This window comes from Clupea harengus, chromosome 5 (genome assembly GCF_900700415.2).
Source record: "Clupea harengus chromosome 5, Ch_v2.0.2, whole genome shotgun sequence".
NCBI classification, from domain to species: Eukaryota; Metazoa; Chordata; class Actinopteri; order Clupeiformes; family Clupeidae; genus Clupea; species Clupea harengus.
In genome coordinates, this window is record NC_045156.1 from 7,613,620 (window position 1) to 7,628,013 (window position 14,394).

The window sequence follows — 14,394 nt, forward strand, 5'->3', positions numbered from 1 at the left end:
GTGTGTGTGTGTGTGTGTGTGTGTGTGTGTGTGTGTGGGACACAGATACTCGATGACACACGGTCACTGTGACCAAATGGTGAACAGAATGGTCTCATCATCAGCCAGTCACAGGCCCAGGGAGCGTCTGTTCTCTCGCGGCCGAGGCGGCCAGCCAGGGCTGGCGAGAGGGCGGAAACTTCCGGATGAATGAGCCTGAGACGAGCGAGATGGCGGTCTGTTTGTGAGCGCACGCGCGCTGTGTCAGTCTGACTGCATCACACTGGGAATGAGGGGTGAGGAGCTCACCCTCACACCCCAGAACACCACAATTACTCTAGTCGTGTGACACGATGACAAAAGAACAAATACAAGTGCTGAACTATCTGCTCTGGTGGCAGGGCGTTAACTTGGGAGTTCTGTCTTTCTAGATGTACATCAAGCCGATACTCACCTTATCATAACACACAGGTGCCTTGTATCACAGAACTTCCATGTCAATCCACAGGCCTAAATTCTTGGTGTTGCATTCCCTTTCCATGACACTGTAAACCATAGGTGTGTGTGTTTATGCCAACTGAGTGTGCAGCCTTACCTGCGTGAAGTGGCATGCCTCTGTGTGTGTGTGTGTGTGTGTGTGTACCTTGTGCGGGTCCTCCAGGCCGAGGGAACTGAGAGATGAGGGGCAGCGGGCCAAGGCCAGGGCACACGCTGTTGACACTGCCTGACGGGGATGGGGCGGGGGACTGGGTGGGGGAGGCCAGAGGACTGCTCATCTGATTACTGGCCTACAGCACAGGGGGAGGGGGGGGGACAGAGAGGCCAGCACACAACACAAGTGCTGCAGTCACACTGACATCTAGAGGACCTTTGATGCAAACGGAAATAAAATGAAAGTGTTTGATCACGGTAGGAATTTGATCACAGTAGCTGACATGCATGGTGAAAACACTGTGTGTGTTTGTGTCTCCGTGTGTATGGCTGTGTTAAGTGGGAGGGATTTGTGTGTGTGTGTGTGTGTGTGTGTGTGTGTTACCTGTGGATTGGAGTCAGGCTTGTAAAGCTCCCCAGGCTTGCTAGGCCTCTGCTCCAGGCTGTAGTACTTGCAGGGGTTCCACTGGACCATGGGGGGATTCTGGGTGGGCTGGGGTCCGTTTGGAACACTCAGTTGCATCACCATGACCCCAGGGCCAGGAGGTGGCACACCTGATACACAGACACACACAGAAGGAACGTATAAATTAATCATTTTGAAAGAACAAAGGATCTTTGCGGCAAGAGCTTGAAGAAAATAGAGAGTAGTCTTGTGGCGCTGGTTAATTATAATAATTCTTAACAAGATGATGGTTAAATAACATGTTATCTGGAAAACTAGCAAGCTGGCAAGCATAGAATCAGAAACCGCTAGCAAGCTAAAAGATTCAGGCTTGGAAACAATGGGATAGTTTGTAACCAAGCAAACTATCAAACGTTATCCTCGTATGTTACTAATGAAAAGTAGTACTACAAACTAAACAGGTTGGCTTCTATTTAAACCGAACCCAATGTTTCCTTTTGTGGCCTATACATGCATGCCTAAATACATGTGTGCGATTGAGGTGTCCAGTTACACAAAAATATTGGACGTCGTGGAGTTCTTTGTCTCTGCCTCGTCCAATATTTTTGTATAATGGGACCCCTCGGCGGCCGTTAACCCTTACCTAAGTAATACAGTGTACTCAGTACAGATATTTACCTGAATATTGCTGCTGCATTTGCTGGGGGTTGCATGGTGAGGGGGACTGGGTGATTTGATACTGCTCAGAGCTGGCCGGCTGCAAATAGCCCACTGACTGACTGTAAAACACACACACACACACACACACACACACACACACACACCACAAGCAACAGTGTGAACAGCAATTACTGAAACAATTATAGGTAGAGTATAAGTAGACACCATGTGTTATATGCCGTCTGGCACCTGTGTCAAACCAGTGTGTGGTTTTAACTTGCCTAGACATGTGCTGTCTGGCCTTACACTATATAGGAATGAGTGGCCAAGATCCACAGTGACCTTGAGAGCTTTGAGTGTATGTGTGTGCGTGCATGTGTGTGTGTATACATATCTGAGTGAGGGTGATGGTGGGTGAGTGTGTGTGTGTGTGTGTGTGTGTGTGTGAGAGAAAGCAGGACTGACCTTGTGTTGTTTTGCTGAGTGGGCGTTAGGACACTGTAGTAGACTGGCATGGCCGTGCCTGGCATGGGCCCCTGGACCGACTGGGTGGCAGGAACCATCACTGGCTGCTGGTACTGCTGCTGCACCACCGGCTGGCTCTCATTGGCCACTGGCACCTAGAGGAAGGAACCACGCATATCACCATGGCGCCACTTCATCGCAATTACAATTCAACAATACACTAATCGAGCCATGACTCACACAGATGATTCAAACAACCAATCCTTCTGAGTGCAAATACCTGATAGGAGGGCATTGGAGGATACTGGACCATCATGCCTTGCATCTGGCCTTGCATCTGGCCTTGCATCTGGCCTTGCATCTGGCCTTGCAGCTGGCCTTGCATCTGGCCTTGCAGCTGGCCTTGCAGCTGGCCTTGCAGCTGGCCTCCCATGTTAGGCCTCTGGGGGTTCATCATGCCTGGGTTCTGGGGCTGCTGCTGCACTCCCATCATGCTCTGGTACGCTGGCTGTTGACTGGGCATCATAGTCTGGATACCGGCTGATAGGGGGAGGGAAAAAAAAACATTTCAGATCCATTTTTTGCACATGGCCAGATGTCGTCCTTCTGAACTGAAAGGCAGAACACATAAATAGTGTGAGCATCCATCTCTTAAATTTTGGGTCCATCCATCTGTGTGTGTGTGTGTGTGTGTGTGTGTGTGTGTGTGTGTGTGTGTGTGTGTGTGTGTGTGTGTGTGTGTGTGTGTGTGTTGCACAGTGCAGAATCATGACAACACTCATTCTAAATCTTGCTTTGAGCCAAAGACACAAACAGATGCAGTGGAGAGACAGGGGGACATACAGAGAGAGAGAGAGAGAGAGAGAGAGAGAGAGACAGAGAGACAGAGAGACAGAGAGCGAGAGAGAGAGATATGAAGGTGTGCATGGTGAGCGGCGACTGACCAGACTGCTGTGCAGGTTGGGGCATGGGCTGAGCGCGCTGCTGGGGGTAAGACACCTGGTGAGTCATGGGCCTGTACTGCTGCCCTGAGCTGGGGTACTGGCCTGCAGGGTAGTACGACACCTGGATCTGAAGGACAGAGAAGAATGGAGGAAGGGCAGAGTGAGAAAGAGAGAGAGAGGGAGGGGAAATAAAGAGAGAATGGGTGAAGGGAACACGAGTATAAAAGACACAAACACATGGGTAGAAACAGTGTGTGTGTGTGTGTGTGTGTGTGTGTGTGTGTGTGTGTGTGTGTGTGTGTGTGTGTGTGTGTGTGTGTGTGTGTGTGTGTGTGTGGGAGAAAGAGAAAGAGAGAAAGAGAGACAGAGAGAGGGGTATAGAGTGTTAAGTCCCATGAGAACACATCTACAGTGAGCTGCTGCACAGTCTGCTCTCCTACACAGAGTTGATGATGCTTGCACATAATGCACATCCATTCAGGTTTCACTGACAGCGTGCCCACTCCATACACCCCCTATGTGATCATCTCATAGATACACACACACACACACACACACACACACACACACACACACACACACACACACACACACACACACACACACACACACACACACACACACACACACACACACACACACACACACACTTCTGCCAGGCCATGTAGGGCTTCACATGAAGACGAAAGACCAATTGTTCCAAATTCCTAAGCACCACTTGCCGCCCCAGCAGGATTTTGCGATATTGCATTTTCAAAAATGTAAGGTTTCCTGCAATTTAGATTTTTTTGCGTTATTTGCATTTTTTGATTTAACACCGATTCTATTTAACTTTAAATCCCTGCAACTATTTTTGAGAATTCTCACAGCAAATTCGGCCGCAACAATCACATCAAATCCTTGTAAGATCCTCGAGGGAATCATTAACCCTTCATGGCACACTGAAACAAACTGAGATGAGGACCACTGACTTCAATATCAGAGGTTTACAGTCCCTGGTAATGATGCCTGATGTTCGTTATTGACCGTCATTCAATCAACTGTTCTATAATTCTATCCCAAAGGCATGTCCAATGTGTTAGTCTTAGGCTAGTCTCAGCATGGGGCAGGTTTACCTGTCCATTTTCCAAAAGGTGCCCTTGGCCTGCGCACTGGGCCCTCGCATACGATAACAATTGTGCTTGTGTGAGTGAAATTCCACACCCAGGAGGTCTAGCAGCAAGTCAATGCCCCACAGTTGTGTGCTCCTCAGGGGCTTTCAGATGAAGCCCGTATGGATCACAGCGCTCGATGCACCCACCCCCGCTCCACTGCAGAGGGGCCGCGTGATGCTCGAGGAAGAGCCAACTTCACAAGACAGCAGCCGGAGTGGGAGAGGGGGGAGGTGAGAGAGAGAGAGAGAGAGAGAGAGAGAGAGAGAGAGAGAGCAGGGAAAGTGCAAGAGCCGGCTGAGAAACTTCACAGCAGAGCCCCCCCATCGACATTTCTCACACTTATGTGGTTACGCAACTGCAAAGTTGGGCTCCCCCCTCCCTCTTGTTTGCTTCATTTTTTTCTTCCTTCCTGCCTCGGCAACAAAAGACCAAAAAGAGAAACAAGTCCACAGAATATGACATTTTAAAAGTTTCTGAGTGAAAACAGCGGCGAGAGAGAGAGAGAAGAGAGGAGTCCGGGACTGAACCTTTCCCAAGCCAGAAATAGAGGAATCCGATACGCCGCCAGTGTGGACCGTCTTCACCCGACAGCAAACAAACAATGTGACAACTCACTGCCGTGCAATGTAACGCCACACCACTAAGCCGCCAGACCGAGGGCCTCTCGAGAGCATCAGGGAAGCGAGCTGCACTCCGCTCATCAGCAGTCTCTCTGCTGTCTCTCCCTACCCAGCTCAGATCAGACAAACAAACCAGAAACAAAAACAACAAAATAATAGGACCGTCACCTCCGCACGTCTGAACCCATGGGCCTGCGCTTTCCACCTGGACACGCTCTACGCCTCCTCTAGACAGGCTACGAGGCACAGACACGGCACCTGAACAGCTGGCTTTGACCATATGACTGCTCACACCGCCACATCACACAGTTCACATGCAGCAAGTGCAGAAAGGGTGCAGTCATGGAGCCTTAAAAGCCTCTTCTACCCGTCTACACAGAAGAGGTCTAAAACGGCCTGTGTACAACTCTGATTACAGGCTCTCTGTGCTCTGAAGCGTTCACACAACGTCTGCTACACAAAGATTTTCAAAGAACCTTGGTGGCACACGAGTAGAGCTGGAAATTTGTTTCTGGAATTTCTGGAAAGCACATGAAGATCCTTTTGTTTCCTGGACATGTACAGTGTTGAGGGTGTTGGGATGGTACAGGTGTGCGCTTACCTGCTGGGGGGGAGGTTGCTGCATGTAGCCCTGTGGAGGCGGCTGGGGCTGCATAACAGGCTGGGCTGGAGGCGGTGGGGGCGGCGGCGGGTGGGTGTGCCCGCCGCTGGGCTGGTAGCCGGAAGGAGGGGGCATGGGCTGGCCCCCGGGGGCGGCCATGATGTAGCCGGTCTGGGGCTGGGGGTGCTGGGAGAGGACGGCGGGCGCAGTCTGGTACATGGGCTGGGCATCGGGGTTCTCGCTGGACCCCTGGCGGCTCAGGGTCATCTGGCCAAACTGAGGGGTCAGCTCATCACCCTGGCAGACAGGTAAGGATGGAGGGAGGGGGGACATTACAGTACCATCACATACTGGTCACACGACGGGGTTTACATGAAATATCTTCCCTAGATCTTACCTTGAACAACTTACATGCATGCTGCTTTTTATTTTATCTGATTCAATATCATCTACATTGCACACGCGACACAAGAATCACTACAATTACTCAGTTATATACATGAACTCTTGCTGCATAATGTCTATTTCAGTTTCAAAAGAATTGGATAAAGAAGAAAGTGGTGTAATGTGCCCCAATGTCACTGCCAGTTACCTCACTTGTTTGTGTTGGGAAGCTGAGTGTTTAGAGAGAGAGAGGAGGAGAGAGGAGGAGAGAAGAGAGAGGGGAGATATGGGAGATATGGAGAGAGGAGTACCATGTTGTACTGCTGGGGAGGAGAGACGGGCAGGAGGACCTGGGGACAGGAGGGGCTGGAGTAGGAGACAGACTGTGGAGAGGGCTGCAGAGAACCCACCGGCTGAGAGGAGAAAGAGGAGGCGGGGAGAGAGAGAGAGAGAGAGAGAGAGAGAGAGAGAAAGAAAGAAAGAAAGAAAGAGAGACAGGGGGGAGGAAGGGGGGGAAGAAGGAAGAAGGGAAGCAAAGGAAGAAAGGGCAGGAAATAAAGAGAATAGTAGCAAACAGGCAGACAGAGGGGACCAGAAAGGAGGAGATGCAAAAAAGGGGGGGTTGAGAGAGGTTATTATTATTTGTTAGCTAAAGAAAGAGGAAAAAAGAAGGAAATAATGATATTTACTTGAAAGCGAAAAAATAGGGGTAGAGGACTTAAACAAACAAGGCAAGTTCCAAGGCATTACTAGCCCTTCTCCCCAGCCGTAGCAACGGAGATGCCCACCTGGCCCATCATGTGGTTGCCCATGGGGTGCTGGGTGGGCGTGGGCAGCAGGGCCTGCTGTGGTGGGGGAGGGGGCTGCTGGCTCTGCTGCTGGGGCGGGTTGGATGGGCATGGCAGCAGACTGCGGCCTCCCTGGGGGGCGGGCGCCTGGGGGCACACGTCCAGGGTGGCCAGGGGAAGAGCTGCCAGGTGAGAGAGGCATGTCATTGGAACGCCAAACCGGGAGCTATAGATGTGTTCCTTAAAGACTACCCGGATGGGGTTTGGATAATATAGTCGTACCATGACCTCATAGCATCCATATAGCCTACGCAAAAAAAACCTAGGACTTTTCAAGATGTTCCTTCAGAATTAAATCAAATTATTATCGCCTTCTTATTGTTACTTATACAAGATCAGCTGTCTGATCCGCTGTGAACAGTATAACAGAACACCACCTTCAACTCCACCTTGTTTGAGTTCAAGTATGTAGCCAAGCCAAGATATACTGAGCACTAGGGATGGGCATAATTCATCGACGATCGATTAATTGATCATTAAGAATTTCCTCGATGAAATTATTTTTTCATCGATTAAAACATGTTCTCCTGCGTAGTGTGCGTGTAATTTATTTATTTTAGGGCTGTCAAAGTTAACGCGTTATTCTATGAGATTATTGTGGTGGAGATTAATGCAATCAAATATTTGAACGCAGTTAACGCAACTTTGTTTACTTCCGGTGCGCATTGACCCATGGCACGAAACCGTCCCTTGTCTGCAGTCAGTTAGATAGAAGAGACCGAGACGGTAGTTGAAGATGGAGAGAGCTGAGGGATTGTTGGGCGGAAAGTTTCTGTTTAAGAGGCAAAATGACAGAACAATCGACAAAACTAAAGTTGTATGTAGCATTTGTCAAGCTGAATGTAGCTATCACAGAAGCAGCTCGTGTTTAAGTTATCACCTTAATGCAAAGCACCCGACAGAAAGCAGTCCCAGGTTAGATGGTCGCCAACCCACACTCCACGACTTCTCTAGGAAATTAACTAGACCAGTCCGTGAAAAGGTTACCAACGCTGTAGCAGTTTAGGTTGCCGGTGACTGTCGGCCCATCAACATAGTTGAAGACGGTGGGCTGACTGAGGTGATTCGAATTGCTTCAGGGGACAATTCTTACGATTTACCGTCGAGGGGCACCATTGTGTCTCGCATACATTCCTTGGCTGATGGCGAGAGCACGAAAAAAATACAATTAAACAACAGTGTCTAAAATACACGCGTGATTACTCGTTAATTTATAAGATTTAGTCTTTAGAAGAAAACAAACTTTTAATCACGATGAATGAATTTCAAAATGTGAGATTAATTAGTTAGAGAGGAAAAAAAAACGAAGGTCAGTTGTGTTTATGAGCACCGGCTTCTAGCTGTCGGCTCCGCTGCTTAAGAGTACAGCAGCGCATATTTTCAAGTGTAACCATTGAACGGATCCCGTTTAACTGCCACAAGAGTTGTCCATCTTGTAAGTTTAACTGCCACAAGAGTTGTTCATCTGGTAATAAAGATCTCAATGAGGAAACACGCTGTGTTTTTTCTATTTTCACTGCATTTTAATATAGCCTATAAATAGTGAATTTTAATATAAAAATATTAATGATTAATCGAAAATCGATCGTTAATTCTCCCGACGATCGATTAAGACAATTTAATCGAATGCCCATCCCTACTGAGCACACAGGAGTATCTGTACATATAAAACTGCAGTTGCGCTGTGTGTGTGTGTGTGTGTGTGTGTGTGTGTGTGTGTGTGTGTGTGTGTGTCAACAGTGTGCTGGTGTTTAGTACCGTTGCGGGAGCCTCTGGCACTGCCCTGCGAGCCCTTGCTGCCGAGGCTGTCTCCGCGCGTCAGGATGGAGATGCCCGAGAAGCTGCTGGCCTTGGTGACGGGCGGGCGCAGCGTGCGGTTGGAGCTGTCCGAGTCGGTGCTGCTCCACGGCCGAGGCTCCAGACACTTCATGTCACTGTCCGTGCTGCTCTGCCTGCTGCTCGAAGCCCGGCTGGAGCTCTCGCGGTTCCCCCTGACGGAGAGAGAGAGAGGAAGAGAGAGAAAGAGAGGAGATAGATAGATAGATAGATAGATAGATAGAGAGAGAAGGAGAAAGAGAAATGTAGAAAAGAGAAAGAAAGAAACAAAGGAGATACAAGGATAGACAGGGGGAATAGAGGGTGAGGGGGGGGAGAGCGAAAGCAAACAGCGAAAGAAAGAGGAAGAGAAACAAAGACGTAGATGAAGGCAAGGGAAGGAGAAATAATAAGTGAAGACAGAAGTATACAGACAGACAAAGGTTGCAAGTAGACAGATCAAAATGGGTGAGAAAGGAAAAGATTGAGGGGACAGAGAGAAAGATTGATGGGAGAACAGAAAAACACAATGAGGGGAGTTTGACAGAGAGAGAGAGAGAGAGAGAGAGCGAGAGAGCGATCAGAACAGCAGAGCAAAGAAAAGGTGCAGAGAGGAGAGAGAAATGGAAGAGGGGAAGAGAAGAGTAAAGGGCAAATATTGATCACAGGGGGGAAAAACACGATATCTCTCTGGGACTCTCTGGGAGAATGAAGCATTCAGCACAAATACCATAGCTTTTTCCAACACCCCATTCCAAGCAAAAAAAATCACAATCCAAGAAATGCAGACATCCCAGCATAAGTGCGTGCACGCACACACGTACACACGTACACACGTACACACACACACACATAAAAACCTGTCAGCTCGAATAACACTCCGATTCACCAACATGCGCACACACACACGGTTAGGAGTAAGTTTACTTAGTACACTTCCCAAAAAGACCCATACTGTTGACAACCAACACACAAACAAAATACATAACATATTCACATAGAGACATAAACACACATACACAAACACACCATCATCCTACACACAATGCAGAAAACATACTAGCACATAACAATAAGACACATAACCTCACACAAATAGACAAACTCACACATTAAAAATGTTACTGCCAAGTTAACTTACAAATACTGGTTCATTCAACTTAGCACACAGACACATACAAACAATTAGACACATATGCTGACACCCACACCCACACATGCTATATTTAAGGAGGTTTAACCAAGTAAATGCAGACTCTACTGCTGCGAATGGGATGTATATATCTGAATGCAGAAGCCTGACTGTAGAAGATCCTAGTATACGCCATCGGACAGCCACTCTTATTACGACAAAAAAACAAAACACATAAACTGTAGCATTCCCTAAATGTCCGATTGAACACTTTGAAATTCAGAGATTGTTATTCACTAAATACTTTTTGAAAAAGCCACAACAAGCCAGAAAAGGGCATATCATAAGGGGCTCAATAAAGCAAGCTCCTGTAGGGGTAGCAAACGGTAGCAACACCCGAATGAATCCTCTCTCTCACTTGTGCGTCGTGACTGCAAAGTGACCAGCATGAAGCTGCGCAAATGAATTTGTCCACCTGTTGTGGTGTTTCCACGGTCCTCTGTACTGCCCATCTATGTGCCTGAGCCTGCGTGGAAGAAGAATTGGGGAGAAAAGCAAGGAGGAAGAAGAGCCGGAGAGGAAGAAGAACGCCTGCTGCTGTGGATCAGATGGCTTCATCTCCCTGCCTGCCCTGGTGCTGAGAGGTGAGAGACAGGGAAGGGAGAGTGTGTGGGATGTGTTTAAATTGAGCTCATACTTCTATTTAAAAAAAAAAAAAACACAGAACGTAGGAAAATCTCCAGGATTGGAGAAGGGAGACAAATCCACCTAGCAGATTGAGACTGGTGTGTATTTCTCTGGCTCCCTAGCTTTCTTTCTTTTCCCCTGTCGTGTGTTTTTTTTTTTTGTTTCTTTTTTTTTAGGTAAAGGTGACGTTGTCTGATTCATTTTTTAGTGTGGCTGTAATTAATGGATGAGCTATTTTAAGCGAGCTGCGCAGCCTATTTTAGGGGAAGGTGGCTTTCACTTCGCAGATGACAGAAGGAAAGAGAGAGAAAGAGACAGGGATGAGAGAGAGGGAAGGATGATGTAGAAAGAAAGGGAAGGCAGATGGGCAGAAATATTTCCTCCATAACATGTCTGCCACCTCTTCCCCCTGGAAGCCATTTCACATTCTGAAAATGTAATCATGAGTTCTTTTTCCAAAATAATTGGAATCAAACATTGACTTCTGATATTTATAAGTCGACACTACACTACGTAATTCAAACCATCAGTAAATCTACATTATATTATTTCAACCGGCGTATTTAAATACGTTCTTAAGGGGGAATGCACTACCATTTCCCATGCAGTAGGCTGCACTGTTTCTCAATCTGATACTCTAACCCGCAGGCAACAGCCGAAACCTGAAAACCTCTTCGCCTGGCTTCGCGTTTCAACCACAAGCCTAAAGCAGCAGCAGCAGCAGCTCCTCACACTCTCTGCCGATGACTGTGGCTCTCCTAGGCAAACTCACTCCCACCATGCCATACTGCTGAAACAGTGCACGACAAGAAGAAACAGCTGAGAGATATAAACCCGGGCGCAGTGACAGACAGCAGGGGGGACGGGGCTGGGAGGGCTTCATGCTGCAGCCTGTCCATCAGCACAGGGCCGCTGGGGCTCGGCGGAGCAGTGCGGGGCAACCTCCACCATAGCAACAAGCACCCTGGGACCCCCCACACACACATGGACTCGCAAACAAATATTCACACACACAAATATTCACACACACTTGCATACATACAAATACACACACACACACACACACACACACACACACACACACACACACCCCAGTGATGCTGTGTGCAGCAGGGGTGATGGATCTCCAGAGGATTAAGTAAAAAGGATAAATAAATAAAGTGAGGGAAAAACATCCCCACGAAGCAGCCATGCATGGGCATGTCAAGCCCCACGGTGCGCAGAGCCATCGCCAAGCAGGAAAAAAATACAAAATTAAAATAAAAAATAAAAAAAACACACAAAAAATAATCATTAAAAAATAACCACAGAAACGGGCATGACAACACACATCACACCCAGTACCTAAAGATCTGCCTCCTCTTTTGAGAACTAGAGGAATAGCCTTCAGTGGAAAGTCTGTTGGGTTACATTGGAGAGAAATGCTAGAGGTTACTGGGGTGGGGGGAGGGGAAGAGGGGAGGGGGATGTGTGTTTTTGGGGGGGGGGGGGGGGGGGGGGGGGCTGGGGGTAAGGTACAAGGGCTGCAAGGGACAGGGGTGGCAAAATGAGGAGCTCCCCCCCCCCCCAGAGGAGCGATAAAACCCAGCAACACAAAAAGTGAGGGGGGGAAAAAGAAGGAAAAAATGCAAACTAAGCAGCATCCCCCAAAAAGCTTGAAACCCCCCCCCTCCATTTCAACCGTGCTCAGCAGTTTGTGTAAATCCACCCCAGCTTGCACTCCAGGCTGCCCCAGAGCCACACAAGCACATCTTCACATCCTATGCTTAAGCTAGTTAGTGGCTCCATTATGCCTCAAATCTAATGCACGTGGAACCTTATAGGATCCATAAGAGCATTTGAGGCAAGCCCAAAATATAAGCGGTCACAAAACCCACTATATATCTGGATGTTCAGGCTCCGTCCTATAGTGTATGGACCACACGGCAGCCACTGTTTTTGGAACACTGAGTGAATCAGTAAGTGTGTGGTGTGTGTGTGTGTGTGTGTGTGTGTGTGTGTGTGTGTGTGTGTGTGTGTGTATGTGTCATAGGATAGGATGTGCCCAGCAGGTCCAGTAAGCTCTGGAGGCTACAGGAAGTGATGGCTGTGATTTCCTGAGGGGAGATGAGAAAGAAGCCTTCTGGACTGACAGCCATCTCAGTCTGGTCAGTTACTGTGAGGATTCTTAAGAGGCTGGGTTTGCTTGTCTCATATCGACCAAACCTATTGGGAAGGATGTATCGCTGAAATATCAATATTTGTCATTATCGCTGGAATGCTGATGCTATTTGCTCATACCGTATTTTCTCTGATGATATCCAGTTCCAAGTGACAAAAGTCTTATGCATTAATGTCTCAATTGTGAATAATTTGTGAATAAAGAGGAAATTACCAAATCCATATTTCTAGACTTGATGGCAAATTGCTTACAAATGGAGGCATCTGGATGAATCACCCATTTAAATGCACAAGACTTCTGAGCAACACTGCTGGGCTCCAGATTCACCCCAGATACATTAATCACTGTTTCATATGTTTCGTTTTTTTTCCTACAGGACCATCAGCAGTTAGAGAACCATTAAGGGCCAACAAGCTCCACGGAAAGAACTAAATTATTACAGTGAATACCAAAGCTTGCAAAAAAAAGGCATGAATTAACCGCCCCAGGTCTTGAATTAGTAACATAATATAAGCTGATAGTCAGGTTCTCATTTTAAGGCCAAATCTCATTTTGCCTCAGGGAATATAGAGCCCAAACAGATAAGGCCAGATTTGCGAACACAGACCCACAACACACACCCATAGCGTGTGTGTGTGTGTGTGTGTGTATATGTGTGCACCTGTGTGAGTGTCTTCCCTTCGATAAGAGAGGCAGTGATTTCTCCCACACATCACAAGCTCTAACACAAGACGTGAAGGTCTCCACGACAGGGCAGGAGCTTACCTGTTGTCGTTGATGTATCCGTTTTGAGAGGACTGAAAAGAAAAGAACACCTGCACATTACGAACGGCCTCATCTGCGTTTCTGCCCTGAAGAATTAGCTGAGCTCAATTCCCCAAACTCACAAACTCAAGGATGTTTATGAACCCTTGTTCTCTCAGGCATCGACTCGCTCTCAGCCCTGTCACTAGCTAACCTTTACATGTTAAAAAAAAAAAAAAAAAAGAATTAAATAAAGAAAAAAGAGAGAAGAGAGAAGAAAATAAAAGAGACAAAAAAAACCAAACTGAGTCTCTGGTCAACACACACTAGCTCCAACCCCCCCCCCCCCCCCCCCCCCCCCCCCAATGAGTGATGTGATAAGAATAACCCATCAGATATGAAACAGCGCCAACAGCATTTCTTTAATATGCAAAGAGCGGCCTCCCCTGGGCGTACCTCTGTGGCCAAGACACGCGCTGCAAAGTGCACTCTAGTGAGGTGTAAGATCAGGAAACCAGCAGCGCTTCACTACACTGCTGTCCATACTGAGGACAACGACACTGTGAAGATTGCCATTTAAACACAACTAACGTCTCTTTCACCCAGCTAAAGTAGAGGGCCTTACATTTGGAGCTGGAGTTTGAGTTTGAGAGAGAGTGCCGTGGGACCAGAGACTCAGAGGTTGGGACTTGGCTAGTTTCCTCTTCTCACCCACAGACACTTACCTCACGGGCAAAGATCCGGTCTCGTACCCGTTGGTACTCCTCTTCGCGCTCCTCGATGGACTTGCTGCGCCGCCCATCCTGCAATGGCACACGGATCTGATGGGTGAAACAAAAAGGCCGCATATGATTATAAATCAAAAAATCTCACTCGTATTTGAGTTTTAAAGAACGCTGCCTCATTCAAGCGCGTCCTTTTGTGGTGATGCAAGACCCGTTGAAACAGGACAGATACAACAGGAGTGACTGACAGTGACTTTGTTGGGAGACATTAGGAGGCCTAATAAGGAAAGACGACTGCACCTGATTATCGTCCTTGTCCATGCTGGCATCATCCCTTTTCAGGATGAACCTCTTCTGGAAGTCCATGTTTCTCTCATCCTTTATGTGCTCAGAGAACCTTTGCTCAGGGCTGGAAAAG

At 47.8% G+C, this 14,394-nt stretch overlaps 1 protein-coding gene across 7 annotated transcripts in view; it reads right to left on the reverse strand.

The window, feature by feature from the left end:
• The window catches only part of LOC105912182 (R3H domain-containing protein 2), a 50,276-nt gene that overhangs the window by 5,394 nt on the left and 30,488 nt on the right, over nt 1–14,394 (reverse strand). For 4 of the 7 annotated variants that reach the window (XM_031567541.2, XM_031567542.2, XM_031567543.2 and 1 more), the window contains exons 11-24: nt 14,277–14,385; nt 13,977–14,072; nt 13,273–13,322; nt 11,691–11,744; nt 8,471–8,703; nt 6,653–6,834; nt 6,176–6,277; nt 5,481–5,777; nt 3,106–3,232; nt 2,442–2,701; nt 2,162–2,316; nt 1,715–1,815; nt 1,016–1,185; nt 623–767 (exon numbers count right to left, since the gene is read on the reverse strand). In XM_031567541.2, the coding sequence (XP_031423401.1) occupies nt 623–767; nt 1,016–1,185; nt 1,715–1,815; nt 2,162–2,316; nt 2,442–2,701; nt 3,106–3,232; nt 5,481–5,777; nt 6,176–6,277; nt 6,653–6,834; nt 8,471–8,703; nt 11,691–11,744; nt 13,273–13,322; nt 13,977–14,072; nt 14,277–14,385 (2,081 nt within the window). The remainder of the gene's footprint in view (nt 1–622; nt 768–1,015; nt 1,186–1,714; nt 1,816–2,161; nt 2,317–2,441; nt 2,702–3,105; nt 3,233–5,480; nt 5,778–6,175; nt 6,278–6,652; nt 6,835–8,470; nt 8,704–11,690; nt 11,745–13,272; nt 13,323–13,976; nt 14,073–14,276; nt 14,386–14,394) is intronic. The other 3 variants (XM_031567544.2, XM_031567545.2, XM_031567546.2) reach the window with 3 other exon arrangements.